This window comes from Chelonoidis abingdonii, chromosome 20 (genome assembly GCF_003597395.2).
Source record: "Chelonoidis abingdonii isolate Lonesome George chromosome 20, CheloAbing_2.0, whole genome shotgun sequence".
Taxonomy (NCBI): Eukaryota; Metazoa; Chordata; order Testudines; family Testudinidae; genus Chelonoidis; species Chelonoidis abingdonii.
The window spans coordinates 23,353,068-23,373,204 of record NC_133788.1 but is presented as its reverse complement, the minus strand read 5'-3'; the positions used below and the strand labels follow the sequence as shown (position 1 = coordinate 23,373,204).

Here is a 20,137-nt window from a genome sequence, read left to right as displayed (position 1 = left end):
GACTGTCGGTGTGGGGAACGGGAAAGCAGGGGATGTCTGTAGGTGGCGGACAGGTAGTCAGGGTGTAATCCGAACCCGGGAGGGGGGAGGACCTGGGCGGAGGAGAGGGGAACAAAGGTTTTTTTGGCCGGAGGAGGAAAGGCAGGACAGTTTGGGTTTGGGCTGTGGGGAGGAATTCAGGGGATCCTAGCTGGGATCCAAGCACCCTGAACCCCCAGAAGGACTCAGTGGAGGGGTCCTGACTGTGCCTGCAAGCTCTGCTGTAACCTGTGTTCCTGTTGTCCAATAAACCTTCTGTTTTACTGGCTGGATAAAAGTCACTGTGGGTCCCAGGAAGAGGGGTGCAGGGCCAGACTCCGTGACACAGGGTAATTCACCCCAATGAGCCTCTGGCTGAGACTCAGGAAATGACATCCTTTGACTTTAATTATCCCTACAGAGAAGTGTGGGTGTGTGGTGTTGGTTATATGGAAACACAGGTGCTGCTGCTGGAAACCATCTATGTGGTGTTGGTTATTACCCCAAGCCAGGGGGTGCAGGAGCACCCCTACTTCTGGCACCACTACATGGAAGTGGTTAATCCCTTTTTCGGTAGGAATGATTTGACATTTCTAGGGGAGAACACAGCTTGTAAGCAAGGCATGTTCTGCAGTGAGAGACAGAATGTTCCCCTCTACAGAGGACTGGCTGAACCTAGAGGGAAAGTTCTGCACAATGGAGAAGCTTCAAAACCAGCTGTCTACACTGACACGCCTTGGCTGCTGGTATGCTGTGCCTGGGAATACTAGTCATCCACCAGCAGTGGGGAACGGACTTAGCTTGTTGGGTGAGGCATGAACATAGCCCAGCTCTGGGGGGTACAGTGAGATGAGGGAGGCAGGTGCCAGACTCCAGGGAGAGCATTCCATGGGGCCTGACTGGAAGGTAAGGGGGAGGAGTGTTAGCTGGGCATTGTGAAGGAGAGTTTGGATTATAAACTTCTCAGTTGTAGATTTTCTTCTGGTCCTGCCAGCTCCCCAAGGCTGTGGGTGCCTTTGAGAATCCAGCCCAATGCACACGGGAGCCCCTTGGCTACCTTTGCTGTGAGTTCCTAGAGCTGGCCCCTGGAGCACCAGGTCTGCTCTTCAAAGGTGACCTGGCCAGGTGGCCACATTGGTCAGCCAGAGTCAGCTTCGTGCCTGAGCCTCATTCTCCACCAGGAGGGTTGGTGTGAATACTCTGGTTTTAAGGAGGCTGGGCCAGAAGGCCTGTGACTCTATTTTCCTTTAGGGCTGAGTGCTGCTAGGCTGTTCTGGGCTGGGCAAGGCAGATGGGATAAGAGCTGCTGGCCCTTCTGCTCGCATCAAGTAGGCAGTCCCACTAGGCTGCTGGGGCTGGGCCTGCTGGGCCAGGCTGCTGCTGCATCATTTATTGCACTAGCCCAGGTGAGTGCAGACTATTGAGGAAGAACCAGGAGCCACTGAGCAAACACTGGCTCAGGCTCCTGGGGCAGAAGCCATTTCTTAGCCATGGAGTTTGAGAATCCTGCCTCTGGGCACGCAGCACTGGCTGCTCTGCCCATGACTTCATGAAGCACAAACACCCAGCATGCACTGCACTGCCCACTTAGAGTGATGGCAGCAGGGGTGAGCATAGATATGACCTGTCATTCATTATACCGTGGTCCAATTGGCAGAGAGAGGCATGTGACCAAAAAGTTTCTTGCTCTTGACTTCCAAGCTGTGTGTTCAGCTGCTGGCCAGTGCAGGGAGGAGAGTGTGGAACAGAAGAGCCAGGCTGGCTTCCTTCATCTTCACCTTTTCCACAAGCCACGGCAGCTGAGCTGCAGCTTCCTCGCCTGTCTCCCAGGGACACGCAGAAAAAACTTGAAACAGCATGAGCCTGGGGCCTTCATTTGAGCAAAGCTTCTGTAGCCCAAGGAGGATCCTCACGAAGGAGAAGCAGGTATGCAGATAGATAGGGCCAGGCCTTTTCCGACAGCAACTTAGGAACTGCCATGTGTTTGGGGCTGAGAGGAGGCAGCTGCATCTCATGTAATTGTCCATTGCACAGTGCCTCATTCAGCCCATAGGCCAGTGCCACTCTGGCATAGCTGCTAGCTCCCTGCAGCTTGATTGCTGACCCCCCGATTAACCTGGGCCTTGAGTGCAGGGCTCGGGTGGATAACAGAGACCCTCTAGGAAAAGGCCCAGGGAGACGGGGAGAATCCAAGCTTCATTTCCAGCAGGGCTGCTCAAGTTGGGGCTGCTCTTGCGTCCCCCCCAGTCCCTATTTGCACTGCAACACACCGAGCCACCTTCCCAGCCAGGCCAAAGATTTATTCTGGTGGCTGAGTGCATGGTCTCTCTGTAGGTGCCCGCAGCAATTTGCCTCCCCAAAGCGATGTCCTTTCACACAAGCTGCACATCCAAAGCCATTCAATCCGTTAGCATGGGTGTTGGACAGAGCCTAGCAGCCTGTGTTTGCAAGCAGCCCTGGCTATTTCCAGCCAAGTTCTTACCCACCGCCCACCAGCATGACACCTGACCACATACACAGTTCCCTCTCTGTTCCAGAAATTAGCCCTGTCCTGTGTTACAGCTGCAAAGCAGCAACACAGCAGCATGCATCTGCCCTGGATGGATGCAGGAGGTAAGATGAGAGAATGCACCCAACTGTGCATGAGGCCTCTGGAAAGGTAGGTCCCAGGCTCACCACTCCTGGATTAGACCATTGGAAAGGGGGCAGCTGCGCACACCCATCCCTGACCCAAGAACACTAAGGGGTCATTGGATTATTTTTAGATAAGCCTTGGAGCCCAGCCTGCAGCATCCACCTCGTTGCTTTGGGTGGAGTTGCAGTAGCATGGATGGAGCTGCTAGACAGTTTCTCAGCTCTGTGGCTTGGTGCATGGCTGCTCCGGTTGCTGGGCTAGCCTTTGTTCTGGCTGGGTTCTCCACAGGAAGAGCCAGGCACCTCTGCTTCATACCAAAGCAGGAATTAAGGCTTGTGAAGAGACCACCGCCTAGGGCCGGCCTGAGCTCTGTGCCCTGCTGCATCCTCTTTTCAGCAGAGTTCCTTGCATTCCAGAGCCCCAGTCCTCCCTGTCTGGCCTATTCCTAGATAGCACCAACACTGGCCCAAGCAGCAACTGGGTGACATTAAGGACTATGCTCCACACTGCCCCTTTGCTCCTGTCAGTCCACATGTCTTCCCTTTTCTCTGCAGCCTTTTGTTCAATGCTCTGTCCACCCTGCTAACTGCCCCTGCAATCCAGCTGACTTCCTCCCTTCTGGCTTCGCCCATAGCTCGCCTGCCCTGCTGATAGAGCCCTGGGCCTCTCCCACCCCAGCCCCTGCTGTCCCTTCTCAAGCCCTGGGCCCCTCCTACTCTGCCCAGAATCCTGACAATCTTTTCCAGCAAAATTCACCACCTGGCAGCTGTTTCCCTCACCTGCCCCTTGACCCCCTTACTCCTCCTCTCTTCCACTTAAACATTCCCTCCATTCTCTGGCTCCTTTCCATCTGCCTACAAGTGGACACTTGGCTCCTCCATCCAGAAACAGCCCCGTCCCACCTGCCTCTGCAGCCTCTGGCCAGCTCCCTCCCTCCCTCCCTCCCTGTCTGCAGACACAGGGTATGTGACACTGAGCTGCAGGTCAAGTATCGGTATAGCCATGTTAGCCTGTATCCACAAAAACAATGAAGAGTCCAGTGGTACCTTAAAGACTAACAGATTTATTTGAGCTGCAGGTGTAATCTCCAGTGTGGGCAGACAGATCCTGCTAGAAGCAGCAGTAGTGCTGTGGCTGCTGAGCAGCGGGATGGGCTAGCAGCGCTGAGTACAAACCCTGCCTGTGTACAGGGGCTGGCTAGCACCCACCACTGCACTATTGTCAGTGCTGGAGCTTCCATTGGAGCTAGTGTGGATCTTTCTGCCTGAGCCGGAACTTCAGCTCCAGCGTAGATGTCTGAAGGAGCTTGGGCAGGGCAGCGTAGGGGAGTAGAGGAGTGAATGAAGGTAAAAGTAAAGGGAGAGAAAACAAGTACAAAGCCCCTCTGTTGTCAGCTCTTGGGGCAGGCACTGTCTGTTCTTTGTCCAGCACCTTGCGCTGTGGGGCCCTGGGCCGGATCTGGTGCTCCTAGGTGCCTTCCTAACACCATTAATAGAATCTGCCCTGCAGAAGGAGGGGAAGCACGTGTACCAGGGCGACAGGCTGGGAAGCGAAGGGCAGGAGTGAACATGCACCATGGGAACTGGGTGAGCCCAGCCCCTCCTTTGGAGGGCCTGCTCCAGGCACTGGCTAGAATTGACTGAAAAGCCAGCAGCCCGGTTCCAGGGCAGACAAGTCCCCAGCCCCCACATCAGATACTACAGGCCCCTCTCCCACAACCATCCTGTTAGCGAGAGGCTGATGCTACTCCCAGAGCTTTAACCCTGCATGCCCCAAGCACCTGCGTATCCCACCTTCCCTGCCTCAAATCCCTCTGCCCTCGCTCTCCATGGCCTTTGCTCCCACTGCTGTCCCTGCCTTGATGGCTCCTCTCCATCAGCATCTGTAACAAGCTGCTTCCTTCCCAGCCGAGTGCACGCTCTGCCCAGGGAAAGGATGGCCCAGATGTGCTCCAGAAGCTTGGAAACAGACACGTATTTAATGCATGGAACATCCCATCACAACATGGAAGATAAACCCGCTTTCCCAACCAGCTCCATCCTTCCCCTCCTGCTTTGCCTGCTGTGACCCCAGCCCCTGGGAGCAGTGTGGGGGTGGGGTGCAGCTCGGGCCATCGTGCCACAAAGCACAGGCTTCGTTAAGTGACTGCAGAGCTCTGTGCTCATGGAGCTCAGCTGTAAGGCACATGTGGTGCAAAGCGCTCCAGGTCCAAGCCCTCCACTGCAGGAGGGGTCTGCACAACCCCCTAGGCGTTACCCCTTCACTCAGTCCACTAAGAACTTCTCCCCACCCGCGTCCTTGCCGGCACGCCGCCTGCAGGAGTCCGGGAAGAAGTCGGAGCGCAGCAGGCGGGAGAAATACGTCAGGATCATGGCATCCAGCAGGAAGAGGTTGACTATCAGGAAGGCTCCCTGACCCCGCACCTCCACGTAGCACACGAAGTACCAGGTCAGGTAGGTCTGGGGCACCAGGCGGAAGAGGAAATACATCACCAGGTTGACGTACTTGTTGATGCTGTAGAGGGCAGGAGCTGGCATATTGCTCAGCTTCAGCAGCATGCGAATGGTCAGGAAGATGTTGCTCACCTCCACGAAGAGCGACAGCATCCCTGCTGCCACGAAGCGGCCCAGGAAGATCCCAGAGAAGAACGCTGAGATCGCCTGGCAGGGAGGACCCAGAAACAGGAGTGAGGCCAACTGCCTTCCCCTCACCCGCCTGCCAAGCCCAGGCATGGAGCTGAGTGCCTGATACCAGGCCCATGCCAGAGGAAGGAGATTAGAAGGCAGCCAGTGCCGGGGGGAGCCCCTCCACCTCAGCCTGCAGGGCCCTGGGTAGTGGGGGAGCCATCTCTCAGAAATGAGCAGATTGGTTGAGCTTCCTGGGGCCCTAGCCACAGTTGCATGGCCACCCCCCTCTCACAAGGTTAGTCTAACCCAGCTGGTGTCCCAGCCTGGATGTACTAACCAATCTTTCTGTGCATGGGAGGTGGGCAGGTCCCTTGGGCTCTTTTCCCCACCTCCTGCTTTACTCCCCAGGGAACCACTCATGTGTCCTGGCTGACTGCCCCCTTTGGCACATTTTGGCTTCTGCACACCCACCCGCCACACAAGGAAAGCTGCAAGTGAGACTCGGGCAGGGAGCTGCTCCGAATCTGGGCTTGCAAAGCAGGCGTAGGCCCATGCCCTTGAACTTCAGCCCTGCACTACGATCTGCTCAGCTAACAGGCAGCAAGGCCAGCACAGGTCAGACAGCCTCAGGAGCTCGCAGCCCTAGCCTCCTGGTGGGCACCCATCCTGCCTTCCCACCTCCCCAGGGTCACTGGTCAGTTCCACTCAGTTGTGGATGTATCTAGAAAGAGCAGAGTCAACTCGGCTAAGCTCACTGCAGGGGGCCTGTACTTGCCATGGCATGGTGGACCAGGTACTCCCAGGAGGCTCGGGACTGGTGGCTCACAATGATGTCGAGCGTGTCATGGATAAAGTAGCCTGTGGAAGGGAGGCAGAGAGCAGAGTCTGTCAGTCCTGGGGTGGAGCAGTTGCACTCACACCTTGTGTGGCTACAACAGAGCCCCCACGGAGAGCTTTCAGCTGTCACCCAGTGCAAGGCTAGTGAGATGGGGCTGCATTAAACAGCCCCCTGCATTGGTAACTAGCCAGGAGGGAACTAAAGTTAGGAGGAACGCCCGGTGTCCCGACTGACACTCTCAGTAAGGCAGGTGCCTGCATGATCACCAAGACTAGCTGCCCACACACCCCTGTAGGGTGGAAAGGGATTCTGGGAGCATCTACGGAGGGTAGAAGCATGCACAGGGAACAAGAGTGAGACGTCTGTAAGGTGGGGAACACGGTCTGGACAGGACGCTGGGAGCAGGAGTGGCTCTGTCTGGAATGGCTCAATGACTGTGTCGCACAGTACAGCAGCAAAAAGGCCTGTGCAATTTTAGGCGCTGCAGCCTCGTGTCATGGAGCAGGGAGGCGAGCTCCCCTGTGCACAGGGCTCGCTGTGTCTGGACACCACAGATGTACTGAAAAGCTGCAGGCAGCTCAGCAAAGAGCAAGCGAAGCGACCAGGGAACAGGAGGGACTGTGACTGATGGGGCAAGCCACAGATTTAAATCTGTAAACAGAGGAACAGGCCAGACAGCTTTGTGAATCTGCAGATGTCAACGCCTAAGGAGGAGCACTGTTGTGGGCGGGTCCAGGGTGTGTTGCAAGAACAACAGGATGGAATTAAAGCACAGGTGAGCTGAAGGCTGAACACCATGAAAGGTTTTTGAGCAGTGAGGGGAAGGGCGCCTCTTCCCCCAGCAGTGGCAGGTCCACGGCTGGGGGAGAGGCCTCTTTCCCTGCTGCAGCCCTGAGGGCCTGCAGGGCTCTTAATAGGCTGCCGTGCAGCTTAGAGGGGGGAACTTAGGTGAAAGGTATTGGGCCGTAAAATACTCTCCCCTGGGATGCAGCAGAAGACCCAGCATTTGGGATTTTCAAAAGTGGACTACACAAAGCCCTGGAAGAGATGCTGCTGAATCAGTCCTGCATGGAGCTGGCTGGGGCAGGAAGATGGGGACAGTTCTTCCAGCTCCAATTTCAGCACCTCTAGCTGAAATGCAGCACACAAGGCCCCTGCACTGGGGGAGGAAGGGGCAGAAACCCCTACCTGCAGAGAAGCAGAGAAGCAGGTATCCTGAAGCAGACGAGGTGTTTTCAATGTCCCTCAGCATCTCAGGAACCTGCCACACGCTGGGGAGGGGAGAGACATGCAGAGAGGTGTGTGGTTTCATATAGTCTGATCATAGCAGCCCTCCTCACCTCCCAAGTGGCAGGGGTCACTGCCACACTGCGGGGAAGGGCATGGGCACAGTTCCTCTGGGTGAGCAGCAGGAACTCCCCCAATAGCATGAGCGAAGAGAAACAGCTGCCCCACGTCAGCCATTCAGCTCCTTCCAGGGCTGAGTGTTACCCTCCCGGAGCCCAGGCCGGGCCTAGGTTGTGATCAGTCACTTGGTACAGTAAGAATCAGCTGGGGCCTCTGATCCCTTCGCTTTTGCTTAGCGGCTCATCGCTCACCCTGCAGGGAGTCAGCGAATGCGCCAAGCCCCGCTGGGACGCCCTGGGACCAGGCTTTGGGACCTGCCCCATGATCAGCTCAGCCCTTCCTCCCCCTGCTAGGCGGTACGCGGAGCGCCACGCTCAGCAACAGAGCACCCCTGCCAGGTGTGCACCTCGCGGCACGCCCTGCAGGCCAGCAGCGGCCCCCGCTCATTGCGGTGCAGGGTGCTCCCCGCCCGGCGTCCCGCGAGTCTCCTCGGGGATAGGGCGGCGGCAGCGGTGCCAGGCACCCGGCAGAGCCGCTCCCTGCGGGCAGCGGGCAGCGGCCCGGCCATGGCTGGCAAGGCAGAGCCCCGGAGCAGGGAGCTGATGTGCTGGCGGGGCTCAGGCACGTCCCGTGCAGCCCCGCCGGGCCTGAGGCCTTTGCGGGCAGGCAGCTGGCCGCGCCGGGGCTCGGTGCAATCACCGCCGAGGGAGCAGGGCTCTGCGCTGCCGCCGGCCGGCGGGCGCTCACTCACCACAGCACGGCCCACAGCCCCGTCACCACCGAGTGCACGAAGGAGACGAGCAGGTTCCGCCAGCGCCAGGCGCGGGTCGGGTCCCGGCGCACGTGGGCGGGCAGGGGCAGGCGGCGCAGCCCCCGCTGCAGCGCCTTGAAGAGCAGCGTGGAGCCCAGCACCAGCCCGGCCGCGCGCAGCCAGGGCCCCATGCCGCCGCCTGGCTCCCACACCCGGCCCGGCCCACGTGCGCCCGCGGCCCTGACTGGCGGCCTGGGGGCCCCGCCCCGCCCCCTGGGGGAGGGGCTGTGCCCACTCAGGGGGCATCGGGGCTGGCATGGGGAGGGGCTGGCATAGGGGATGGGCTGTGCCCACTCAGAGAGCATCAGGGCTGGCATGGGGAGGGGCTGGCATGGGGGATGGGCTGTGCCAGCTCAGAGAGGAAGGGGTTGGCATGGGGAAGGGGCTGTGCCCACTCAGAGAGCATCAGGGCTGGCATGGGGAGGGGCTGGCATGGGGGATGGGCTGTGCCAGCTCAGAGGGGGAGGGGCTGGCCCAGGGAGGAGCTGGCAGGGGGAGGGGCTGAGGACATGGGGCAGAGACCTAGTACCTGCCTGCAAGGTTTCTTCAGCTGATGGGGCTTGGCCGGCACAGTCCCACTGACTCTTGGGAGCCGATGGCTTCCCTGGCAGGAGTTCCGCTCCCAGCCCTGCGTGTCCTGTTCATCTCCAGCCCAGGGTTCCTCTGACTCTGTCACTTTCCAGCACAAGGCCTCTCCTGCCCCAGGGCCCTGAATGGTCCAAAGAACAACTCCAATTCTGTGCGGGGGGTAAGCCCAATCCCAAACCCATAGAGCTGGGGAGAAGCCTCCTCCTGTGCCAGCACCTTCTGCGGGCCCTTTCAGGCCTGCATTGCTGTCCCAGAATCAGTCCTATGAGGGCCTCCGAAACCTTTTCTTTTCAAAATCCGTGTTGTCCCTTCCCATTCCCCTCAGCAGCATTCCCAAGGCATATCCCCGCTAGGAACAGATTTAAAAATTTTATTAACGTTAATGTTTAAAATTCAATAGACACAAGTTAAGAGGGAAGATACTGTACATCTGGGGTCAGGCTTGAGTTCTGAGGGATCCCAGGTATTGGTTGCAAGGGTGAAGAGATACGTACATATCACATAAGCGGCATAGACCCAGACTGAAGTGCAGGACTTTTTAAAGTGTCAGTGGATAAGTGGGCTCGGGTTTGCCACCCATGGAATGAATAAGGAGTCCAGGTCAGTATCGGTGTAGCGAATGCGTATATGGGTGGGGTGCGTCCCTTGGTTTGTCAGGGAAGAAAGTGGGTTATTTCCCTGGTCGGCGGTCTCGATTACTCAGTGTGGTATTGACGGTGTCCTGTGATGTGTTCCGTATAAATGTCTCTGGACCACCTGATGGTGTCAGACGCCATGAGCTGTGTCATGAGCTGGCCATAGAGTTGACCGACTCTGCACGCTCTCAGAACCGGCTTGTTGTGGAGGTCCCACGAACCCAGAGCTCCCATGGTCAGGGCGTGTATCTGAACCTTGTAACCCTGGGCTCTCAGGTGACGGGGTGTACTTGACGCCTTCCGGGCTCGGGCCTCGTGGAAGGCCGGTGACCTGTTTTCAAAGGGCACCGTGACATCTACCACGTAATACTTCTCAGACGGCCTGTGTACAGCTGGCCAGCAAAGGAGCCAGGCGGACAGGAGTAAGCCCATCTGGCTGCATGGCCCAGATCCAGGGCTACGTGAGCCAAACACAGACCTTTCCTGTTTGGAAATCTGGCCCGAGTGAAGCCAATAGGAGCCTGACCTAGAGAAGGCCATAGATATGGAAGGGGGAATTAGAAGGGCCAACGTGGATTTTGAAGAGCAAATAACTAAAGAAGTTAAAAAGAACATGAGATTGTGTAAGTCTTTGCAAAAGTCTGATAGCAAGTCTGATAGATCACAGAGGGTTAAAGAGTGCAGTTAAGGAAGATGAGGACATTGGGGAAAAACAAATATTTTTTTGCATCAATCTTCCCCACAGGGGTTTTGGGGGAGATTCCTACTCGGATCTGCTCTTTCTGGCACTAAGGGTGAGAATCTCTCCCAGACTGAGGTGTCAGAAGAAGAGGTGGTAAAACAAGCTGATCATTTAAAAAGCAGGAAGGCACCAGTCCCAGCTGGTCCACCCATGAGTTCAGGAGGAGTTCAAGAACAAGGTACTCCTCTGTGAAAACAGCCACTGCACCAGAGGACTGGAAGGTAGGTAGCAAATGTACCTCCATCCTACCCTCAAAATCTCTTGAGTCAATTTTGGAAATTTCAGAGCAGTCAGCTGTACCTGTGGTTGAAACAGTAATTAAAGAAAGAATAAAAATACACCTGAAAGCTGTGTGATAGGTGTAGTCAAAGGAAAAGTGTGTTCCATAGATCTGTTAAAACTCGAGGAGTCAGCACCTGAACGGCTAGAGGAGAACTGTTTGACTGAATTTATTTAGATTCCAAAAGGTCTTTGACAAGATCCCGCACAAGAGACTACCGAAGAAGCCAAGTTGTCATGGGATGAGAGGCAAAGTATTGTCCATTTTCATGATGGTGAGAGGCTAACAGCAGGGCCTGAAGGTTCTGTCCTACATCCTGTGCTGTTTAATATATTGATTTAATTATCTGGATAGGGCTGTGAGCAGGGGAGCAGCAAAGTCTGCAGTTAGCACAAAGTTATTTACGTTACTTCAGATCAAAGAGGACAAGCTAGGGGAGTGGGCAACATGGTGGCAACTGAAATTCAATGTCTATATTGTAAATGCAATGTCCATTGGAGGGGGAAATGTCTGTAGCGTGCAGGGTTCTAGAGGTGTAGGAACAGCTTTGGAAAGGAACCTGGGCACGATTGTGAACAGTGCAAGGACAACATCTGCGCAATATGCAGCTGTAGTCAGAGAATCAAATAGGATGTTTGGATGTATACGGAATGGGATGGAGACTAATTTATATTTATTTATATAAATCAGTTATGTGGCCTCATATGGATACTGTGTGCAATCTAGGTCACTCCGTCTCAAAATGGTTATTGGAGAACCAGAGGGGATTCCCAGAAGGGCAGTGAGAATGATCAAGGGCTGGAAAAACTTTCATATGAAGAGAGATTTCAAGATTGTGATTAGTACCTTAGAAAGGAGAAAAATAAGAGGGGAGATGATACAAACCTGTATGATAATTAATGGGCTGGAGAAGGTTGATGATGAGTATCTCTTCTTCTCCCATAACACAAAATCAGAGGGGACATTAAATACAATTCAAAGGTAGTTAATTCAAAACTGATACAAGGAAATATTTTTTCACAAAACATCATTAGACTGTGGAACTCATTGCCCCAGGATGTCAGAGAAGACAGGAATTTAGCAAGATTCAAAAAGGGGCTGGACATGTATATGGATAATAAGGTTATCCAGAGTTACGGTGGTTAATGCCAACATCTGTTTACGGAAGGGTATTAAACCCTATGAACATACATAAGAACAGCCATACTGGGTCAGACCAAAGGTCCATCCAGTTCAGTATCCTGTCTACCAACAGGGGCCAATGCCAGGTGCCCCAGAGGACAGGTAATGATCAAGTGGTCTCTCTCCTGCCATCCATCTCCACCTTCTGACACACAGAGGCTAGGGACACCATTCCTTACCCATCCTGGCTAATAGCCATTAATGGGCTTAACCTCCATGAATTTATCCAGTTCTCTTTTAAACGCTGGTATAGTCCTAGCCTTCACAGTCACCTCAGGCAAGGAGTTCCACAAGTTGACTGTGCGCTGTGTTAAGAAGAACTTCCTTTCATTTGTTTTAAACCTGCTGCCTATTAAATTCATTTGGTGACCCCTGGTTCATGTATTATGAGAATAAGTAAATAATTTTCCTTATCCACTTTCTCCCCATCACTCATGCTGCAGGGTTCAAGCCAATCTCTAACTATAAGAGCTCAGGATGAAATCTAAGGTAGGTGACAGATTAGCCCACTTCTGCCTGCTGATGAGTTCTTGCACCTTCCTCTGAGGCATCTGGTGCTGGCCACTGTCGGAGACAGGATACTGGGCTAGATGGCCCCTGGGTCTGGCAATTCCTGTGTGCCTGGATGATTGAGGGGAGGTGCAAGACCAGGCCTTGGGGGTTGAGGTGCTCTCGGGGGTGATGGGAAAGAGCAGCTTTATCTCAGACTTTAGTAGGATTTCTCAGGCCTTTCAGTGCTGCAGATGGCCAGTGACGCAGTGCCTGTGCTCCTTTGCACAATGTGACACTTAAGGCTGGGGAATCAGTTGTTTCCAAGATTTTAAGAAATGTGTGAGTTGTGTGCTTGGTTGTGGTGAGGCACAGGGGAGTTGGGAAGGAGCGCAGGGAGCAGCCAGACTGCCAGTCTCTGGTTCCAGGCCGGCCTGTTAGGGAATCACACGCCACATGCCTTTGGGGCTCAGAACTGACCTCAAAGCCCCTGCACTGCTGTGTCTCTGGGGCTTGGGTTTTGGGGAGCTCTCCTCCTGTTTGCCACTAGATGGCGGCGACGGCACATTGTGTGAAGTGGTGACTGACCTGGTCTCTGTCCCCCTCCATTTCTGGAGGTTCCCCGGGGGGAGAGTAGTTAGCTGGGACCTGTTCTCACAGGCTCCAGCCCTAGTCTGTCTCCCCAGGGAGCTCAGCCCTTAGCGTGTGCGGGGGAGGCGGGGGAATCCAGCCTTACTTCTGCTCTCCCTGTACCCCCGGCTGGACACGGCCTAGCCCATCCTTTCCCGCCCTAATGACGTTCCTGGTGCTCGGGCCTGCTCCTGGCCTCACCCCATCACTGGCACAGCTCATCCCCATGGACCTTAGGTGTCCTGAGCACCCTCCTCCAGATAGCGGCATGGCCTTGCAGTGGAGTGCCACAGGGAGCCCTTCCCTTGCAGGACAGCAGCAAGCAGGACCCATCAGCAGGCGCAGACCCTGGGGGAGCAGATTGCGGGAGCATGGGGCTTTGGCTCCAAGATCAGAGCGCTGGGCCTCCACCCCCAGGGAGCCCTGCCTCTGGCAAAAGCCCAAGCCCTGTGCTTCAGGGCAGGCAGAAAACCTCTCTAATGCACTTGGCCAGCTGTGTGCTGCTGCAGTAATCAGCTCACACCCCAGAGGCAGCTTACAGGGCCCTCTGCCCACACATGCCCAGGGAGGCTGCCCTACATAAGGCCCAATGGGGCTAGTGGGACCAGACCTAGGACAGAGCCATCTCTGCTGTAATGTAAGGGGTGGCTCAAGCAGAGTCTATAGGTGCCTACACGGGGAACAAATATTTGATAGTGGGCTCTTAAGCCGAGCAGAGACGGGTCAAGCAGAATCCAATGCTGGAAACTGACCAGGTAAATTGAGACTGGAAATAAGGTGTCAATTTTTAATGATGAGAGTAATTAATCATGGGAACAACTTACCAAGGGTCATGGGTGATTCTCCAGCCCTGGCAATTTTTAAATCAAGACTGGCTGTTTTTTTCTAACAGCTTTGCCCTAGGAATCTCATTGGGGCAGGTCTCTGGCCCTTGCTATCCAGGGGCTCAGACTAGATGATCAGTGGTCCCACTGGCCATGGAATCTAGGAATCCATGGCCCCACTCCCCCTTTGCTGTTAACCCTTCCCTTCCAGAGTGTTGCGCAGCGCTCACCCAGCTGCGAACCGGCCGGACTGTTTGCCTGGGTCTCTGGATGGGATTTATAGGGTGCCAGTCAATGCACGCTGATGGATCGGCCCCACTCAGAGCCTGTGGGAGCGCAGCCCATGGCATGGCATTTCCATTCGCTCTGCTAAGAATAGGGTGACTGCCCCAGCCTCAGCCTCTCTGCGGTGAATTCCTTTCCTTTGTGTGCAGCTGCCCCACACCCTTGCTGGGTCTGGGCCAGCTTCAGACTCCTCTGGCCCTGCAGGGCAATGCTGGTGTCTGCCATTGTCCAGAGGTATCCCAAGAATGCAATGAAAAGAGAAGCCAGGTCCTGGGAAAGCAGCCAGAGCCACATCCCTCTGTGACAACAAACAGGCTGAGCCTCAGGGCAAGGACTGGCTTGAGCAGCGGGTGTATTAACACAGGCAGTGCCCCAAGCTGCCCCCCTAGTGTCCCTTGCTTCTGGGGCCAGCTGGTGTGAGCCTGATGCAGCCAGGAAGGGGGGCAAACAGCTCTTAGTCCTCCATGGCTCCCTGGCATGCTGAGTGCAGACCCCTGTGGCTGAGTGTGGGTGGCGCAATGTTTATCTCAAACCCACATGGCTCAGAACCAGACTCTCCTGTCAGGGCGGCCCAGCCCCACAGCCAGCTTCTTTGGGTTCAGGCCAGGCTGTGGAGCCAGTTCCTTTGGGATGTAACGCTGCCCTGCCCCTGCTCATCTTGTGCCCTGCTATCAGCCTGGCACTCACACTCTGCTTTGAATCTCTGCCCAGGGCCCTCCACATTTGGCCCCACTCCCCTGAGCTGCCAGGGGAGGCGCAGGGCAGGCCTGTTCTTTTGTGCTCTCTGTTTGCAAAGGCTCAAGGGCTCTGCAGCCAGTTACAGATTAACTCCCTTCTTCCTCTGGAGTGAGGGTGGGGCTGGGGAGGGGATCCCCTGGGATCCAAGTGGCAGATTCTCAGAGTGGGAAAGGTTAGGGAGTCCTGGCTTCGCAGCCAGAGTAGCCATTCTGTGTGGTGGATGGGGCAGGCTGGGCTAATCCATTCTCTCTCTGTGGCCTCTCAGGAGCAGACACCGTCAGAGCTGGAGGCGAAGTGCTTTAAGACCATGGGATTTGGAGACAAAGGGGTGTTCACAGGCCGTCGTGCCCCCGCGGCCTGCCAGAGCAGTCCTGTGCTGCCTGTCTCAGCGGGCTGCCTCCTGGACCTGCCGAATCACCCAGACTGAGGGGCCTGAGTCTTGTCCTGTTGGTGCCATTGGTAGGAGCAGGCCCGACAAACCACCCACTCTGGCTAACCTCCCAGCCGGGGGCCTGCAGGCCCTGCCCGGCTCCCTGCTCAGGAAGGTAAGCGGCATCTGTCAGGAATCTCAGTGCTTACGGGAGCAACAAAATAGCAGCAGCATTGATGAATAACAATCCAACCTGGCACAGTCCTGATCCCGCCAGAGGCCTCTGGGAGCGGAATAACGACTACGGCCCCATTGCTACAGCCGCTGCTTTGCCAACACCCAGGCATGTGGTCAGCCTGTCCTTAGCCACACACAGGTTTCCCACTCTTACAGCTGGGCTCACTCTGGCATAGGGAGGCAAAGGGACTGGCCCAAGGCCACACAGCAACTTCATAGAGGGGTTAGGACTAGTAGCCAGGAACCTGGGGTCCGCAGCATTGCGCTGCACAGCTCAGCACAGCCACCTCTCCTGCAGGTCCATCCATGGGGTGCAGCGGCCTACAAGGGGTGAGTGCTGCTGGGACTGCAGGTTCTGGATTCAGCTATCTACTGGGCCAAGCCAAGCACCATGCCAGCCAGGGAGTAGGAGTTTGCCTGGCATGGCCCCATCCCTTGAGTGCCATCGGTAGCTGGCATTTGCTGCCCACTAGGCCTGGCCCTGTCTGGGCAGGATTGTCCGTCTCTGAGAGGAGACGCAGGTAGAGCCCACACTGTTGGGACAGGGCGGCAGGCTGGCGTGTACACTGCTGCCTTTGTCTGCTGAACAAAGACCCCACCCCCACCCCCATCAGCTGCTCCTTCCCTGAGAGCACTTAATCGCCCCAGAGGCACATGGCAATTAACTGAGATGAAAGGGACCTGGCAATTTACAGCCCTGACTGCATTCAGAGGGTGACTGAGCCCAATAAAGAGCCATTTCATTAGTGAGGAAGGTGGGTGTCACCCTGTGCTGAGCAGCCCTGCCCTGCTGGGAGAGCAGACAGGAATTCACACTAAATAACAGATCCAGGGGCTGCCTTGGGGCACTGGCCAAGTCACTGGCAGGAGGGCTCCAGCCCAGGGCTCTCCCGCAGGGGCTGGCAGATGGGAGCAGGAGCTCTGGCTGCCTCACTGCGTCCTGAACGCTCACTAGGACCAGGGTCGTGGGCAAGGTGTCACTGACGGAGCACAAAGGCCTTTCTGGGTCTAGGTTGGGGTGGCAGCCAGTGACCCCACGGGGGGGGGGTGCTGTTCCAGGTCCCAGTGAGTGGGGAGTCCAGTGCCAGGACCCAAGACCCAGGTAGCTTGAGGGAGGAGCTCAGCACCAGGCCTCAGTGACCCAGAGAGGGTGAGGGGGGCTGGAAAAGGTTAGGGCATTGCTCACAGTGGTACCCAGGCTCAGCAGCCTGGCGATGAGCTGTGCTCCAAGCAAGCAGAGGGAGCATGCATGGGCCTGCAGTGTGGAGTGTGGCTGGCTGGTCCCCTGCTCTTGGCTACAAAAGTCAGTTCCTAGAGAGAAGAGCTGTGAGCTGCCAGAAGCACTTGCAGTTTAAAGCCGTCTCTCCATCAGCCTTAACCTATGGACATGGATACACCAGGATGGGACCTCTGTAGCTGGGCTATGCCCTGGGGCATCAGATTCCATCTGCATGGCAGCTTGGATGGGGTCACACCGCGCGCTGTCCCAACTCGATTGCAGTGCAGCTGGGGAGAACAAGTGCTGTGGGCAGCTCAGAGCAGCTAGTGGGCTAGGCTAGGCACAGGAGCGCCAGGACAGCATGTAGACAGCTCCCAGTAACCTCAGCTTCCTGATTCAGTGTTTTGTCGGTGATTTGCAGTGTCAGACAGAGCACAGGATTGGGTTAGGGTGGGTCCAAGGTTGTTTTAGGTCTCTGATAAGTCAGGCACCCCCTGGAAAAGGGCTGGGCTGAGGGATTGCACCACTCACTGATCTCACCTGCCCTCTGCAGGAATGGTGAATTGCTGAAGTTCCCAATGGGCTCATAACCCCCAGGGGGCCTTGGTGGTGCTGCCAACCTGAGCCCCCGCCAAACCAGGAGTCAGGCCCCAAAACTCATGGGAGTGTGGGGGTCTCTCGGTGTTCACCTTGTGTCGGGTTCAGGGCACATGCTCACACTCCTCTGCGACCATGACAGCTGAAAACTTACTGAAAAAAAACAACAAACCCCTAGGGGATCCTCACTAATCCCCTGACTCCAGGGGCTGGGGCTCTAATAACACCCCAAAACCTGCAAGACTTGCCAGCCACTCCCCAGAGCTGGCAATGCCCACTGGCCAGGACTGGAGTGCCCGGAAACAAGCTGGCAAAGGGCAGGATCCCAGCACTGCACAGTGTTACCTGTTCTGAAATTTTAAAGCCAATCTCATGAGTTTTGGGGCCTGACTTGTGACTTTTGAACTGTTGGGGTTGGCAGCACCTCCCCCAGGGGCATCGCTGCCTGAGCCCATCTTCCCCCAGCTCGGGTACTGGGGCCATGGGGTGCCCTCCCTGGGAGCTGTGGAGCACCTTCCATGGGTGCTGGGAGCCATGGGGTGCCCTCCCTGGGAACCGTGGGGCATCTTCCTTGGGCGCTGGGGGGCACCCTCCCTGGATGCTGGGGGACATGGGGCACCCTCCATGGCCACTGGGAGCTGTGGGGCACCCTCCCTGGATGCTGTGGGCCGTGGGGCACCCTCCCTGGATGCTGTGGGCCGTGGGGCACCATCCATGGGTGCTGGGAATCATGGGGCACCTTCCATGGGCGCTGGGAGCCCTGGGGTGCCCTCCCTGGATTCTGGGAACCGTGAGGCATCTTCTGTGGGAGCTGGGGGCCATGGGGCATCCTCCCTGGATGCTGTGGGCTGTGGGGCACCCTCCCTGGATGCTGTGGGCCATGGGGCACTATTCATGAGTGCTGGGAGCCGTGGGGCACCTTCCATGGGCGCTGGGAGCCCTGGGGTGCCCTCCCTGGATGCTGGGGGCTGTGGTGCACCTTCCGTGGGCGCTGGGGGCCGTGGGGCACCTTCCGTGGGTGCTGGGGGCCGTGGGGCACCTTCTGTGGGCGCTGGGAGCCCTGGGGTGCCCTCCCTGGATGCTGGGGGCCGTAGGGCACCTTCCGTGGGCACTGGGAGCTGTGGGGCAACTTCCATGGTGCTGGGAGCCGTGGGGCACCTTCCGTGGGCGCTGGGGGCCGTGGGGCACCTTCCGTGGGCGCTGGGAGCCCTGGAGTGCCCTTCCTGGATGCTGGGGGCCGCAGGGCACCTTCTGTGGGTGCTGGGAGCTGTGGGACAACTTCCATGGTCCTGGGGGCCGTGGGGCACCTTCCGTGGGTGCTGGGAGCTATGGGGTGCCCTCCCTGGATGCTGGGGGCCGTGGGGCACCTTCTGTGGGTGCTGTGGGCTTTGAGGCACCTTCCGTGGGCACTGGGAGCTGTGGGGCACCTTCCATGGGCGCCAGGGGCCGTGGGGCACCATTAATGGGTGCTGGGAGCCGTGGGGCACCTTCCGTGGGTGCTGTGGGCTGTGGGGCACTTTCCGTGGGCGCTGGGGGCCGTGGGGCACCCTCCTTGGACACTGGGAGCCCTGGGGCGCCCTCCCTGGATGCTGGGGGCCATGGGGCACCCTCCCTGGATGCTGAGAGCTGTGGGGCACGATTCATGGGCGCTGTGGGCCGTGGGGCACCTTCTGTGGGCGCTGTGGGCCGTGGGGCACCTTCCGTGGGTGCTGGGGGCCGCGGGCCACCCTCTTTGGATGCTGGGAGCCGTGCGGCACCCTTCATGGGTGCTGGGGGCCGTGGGGCGCCCTCCCTGGATGCTGAGGGCCGTGGGGCACGATTCATGGGCGCTGGGGGCTGTGGGGCACCTTCCGTGGGCGCTGGGAGCCTTGGGGCACCCTCCCTGGGTGCTGGGGGCCGTGGGGCACCATTCATGGGTACTGGGGGCCGTGGGGCGCCCTCCCTGGATGCTGAGGGCTGTGGGGCACGATTCTTGGGTGTTGGGAGCCGTGGGGCACCTTCCGTGGGCGCTGGGAGCCTTGGGGCACCCTCCCTGGGTGCTGGGGGCCATGGGGCACCATTCATGGGTGCTGGGGGCCGTAGGGCATCTTCCGTGGGCGCTGGGAGCCCTGGGGCACCCTCCTTGGACACTGGAAGCCCTGGGTGCCCTCCCTGGGTGCTGGGGGCCGTGGGGCACCATTCATGGGTGCTGGGAGCCATGGGGCACCTTCCGTGGGCGCTGGGAGCCTTGAGGCACCCTCCCTGGGTGCTGGGGGCCGTGGGGTACCATTCATGGGTGCTGGAGGCCGTGGGGCACCCTTCATGGGTGCTGGAAGCCATGGGGTGCCCTCCCTGGATGCTGGGGGCCATGGGGCACCCTCCCTGGATGCTGAGGGCTGTGGGGCACGATTCATGGGTGCTGGGAGCCGTGGGCCACCTTCCGTGGGCGCTGGGAGCCTTGGGGCACCCTCCCTGGGTGCTGGGGGCCGTGGGGCACCATTCATGGGTGCTGTGAGCCCTGGGGCACCCTCCTTGGACACTGGGAGCCCTGGGGTGCCCTCCCTGGGTGCCCTCCCTGGGTGCTGGGGGCCGTGGGGCGCCCTCCCTGGTATCTCTAGTACCCTGGGGCTATTCGCACCCTCGTGGTGCCCCCGGGGCTCCCCACCCCGCTGCTGTGAGCGGCCACGGCTCTGCTGCACCCCGCCCGCTGCGACGATTCCCCGTGCGGAGAACGCGGCGGAATGTTCCTCCGCGGCCGTCGTAGTGGAGCCCGGAAGTGTCTCCATGGAGATGGGGGGAGCCAGGCCGGGGCTGAGGGGTGATGGAGAAGTACGAGCGGATCCGGGTAGTGGGGAGAGGAGCTTTTGGGTGAGACACTCGCTCCCGCGAGCCCGGGGGCGGCAGCGCTGCCACGTGGCATCTGGAGGCGGGACACGCTGGGCTGAGCCCAGGTACATGGTGATGGGGCAGCTTCCCTGCCCCCTCCCCGGCGCAGCGAGTCAGGGACCGGGAGACAGGAGGGAGCCCCGGGGCAGATAGGGGCTGGGCTGGGGGGCAGACAGCGGG

At 57.9% G+C, this 20,137-nt stretch overlaps 2 protein-coding genes across 2 annotated transcripts in view; one reads left to right on the top strand and one right to left on the bottom strand.

Annotated features, from left to right (window-relative positions):
• Positions 1–4,612: 4,612 nt before the first annotated feature.
• Positions 4,613–8,428, bottom strand: TLCD1 (TLC domain containing 1). Its single transcript, XM_032788681.2, has 4 exons — positions 8,217–8,428; positions 7,307–7,389; positions 6,056–6,138; positions 4,613–5,313 (listed from the first exon to the last, which is right to left on the bottom strand). Exons 1-4 carry the CDS (start codon positions 8,405–8,407, stop codon positions 4,918–4,920), a joined length of 753 nt encoding a protein of 250 aa, XP_032644572.1. The 5' UTR covers positions 8,408–8,428; the 3' UTR covers positions 4,613–4,917.
• An 11,436-nt stretch (positions 8,429–19,864) lies between these two features.
• NEK8 (NIMA related kinase 8) overlaps positions 19,865–20,137 on the top strand; it is a 15,162-nt gene continuing 14,889 nt past the window's right edge. The window contains exon 1 of the mRNA XM_032788711.2: positions 19,865–19,939. Coding sequence (XP_032644602.1) covers positions 19,893–19,939 — 47 coding nt within the window. The 5' untranslated portion in view covers positions 19,865–19,892. The remainder of the gene's footprint in view (positions 19,940–20,137) is intronic.

What these genes read in the sequence shown, in the direction of transcription:
- TLCD1 (XM_032788681.2), bottom strand. Translation starts at nt 8,407, where the DNA reads ATGGGGCCCTGGCTGCGCGCGGCCGGGCTGGTGCTGGGCTCCACGCTG. An exon ending in GCTTCTCTGCTTCTCTGCAG is followed by an intron (nt 6,139 to 7,306) that starts GTAGGGGTTTCT and finishes TCCCTTCCACAG; the next exon opens with GCTACTTTATCCATGACACG. An exon ending in ACCTGGTCCACCATGCCATG is followed by an intron (nt 5,314 to 6,055) that starts GCAAGTACAGGC and finishes CCTCCCTGCCAG; the next exon opens with GCGATCTCAGCGTTCTTCTC.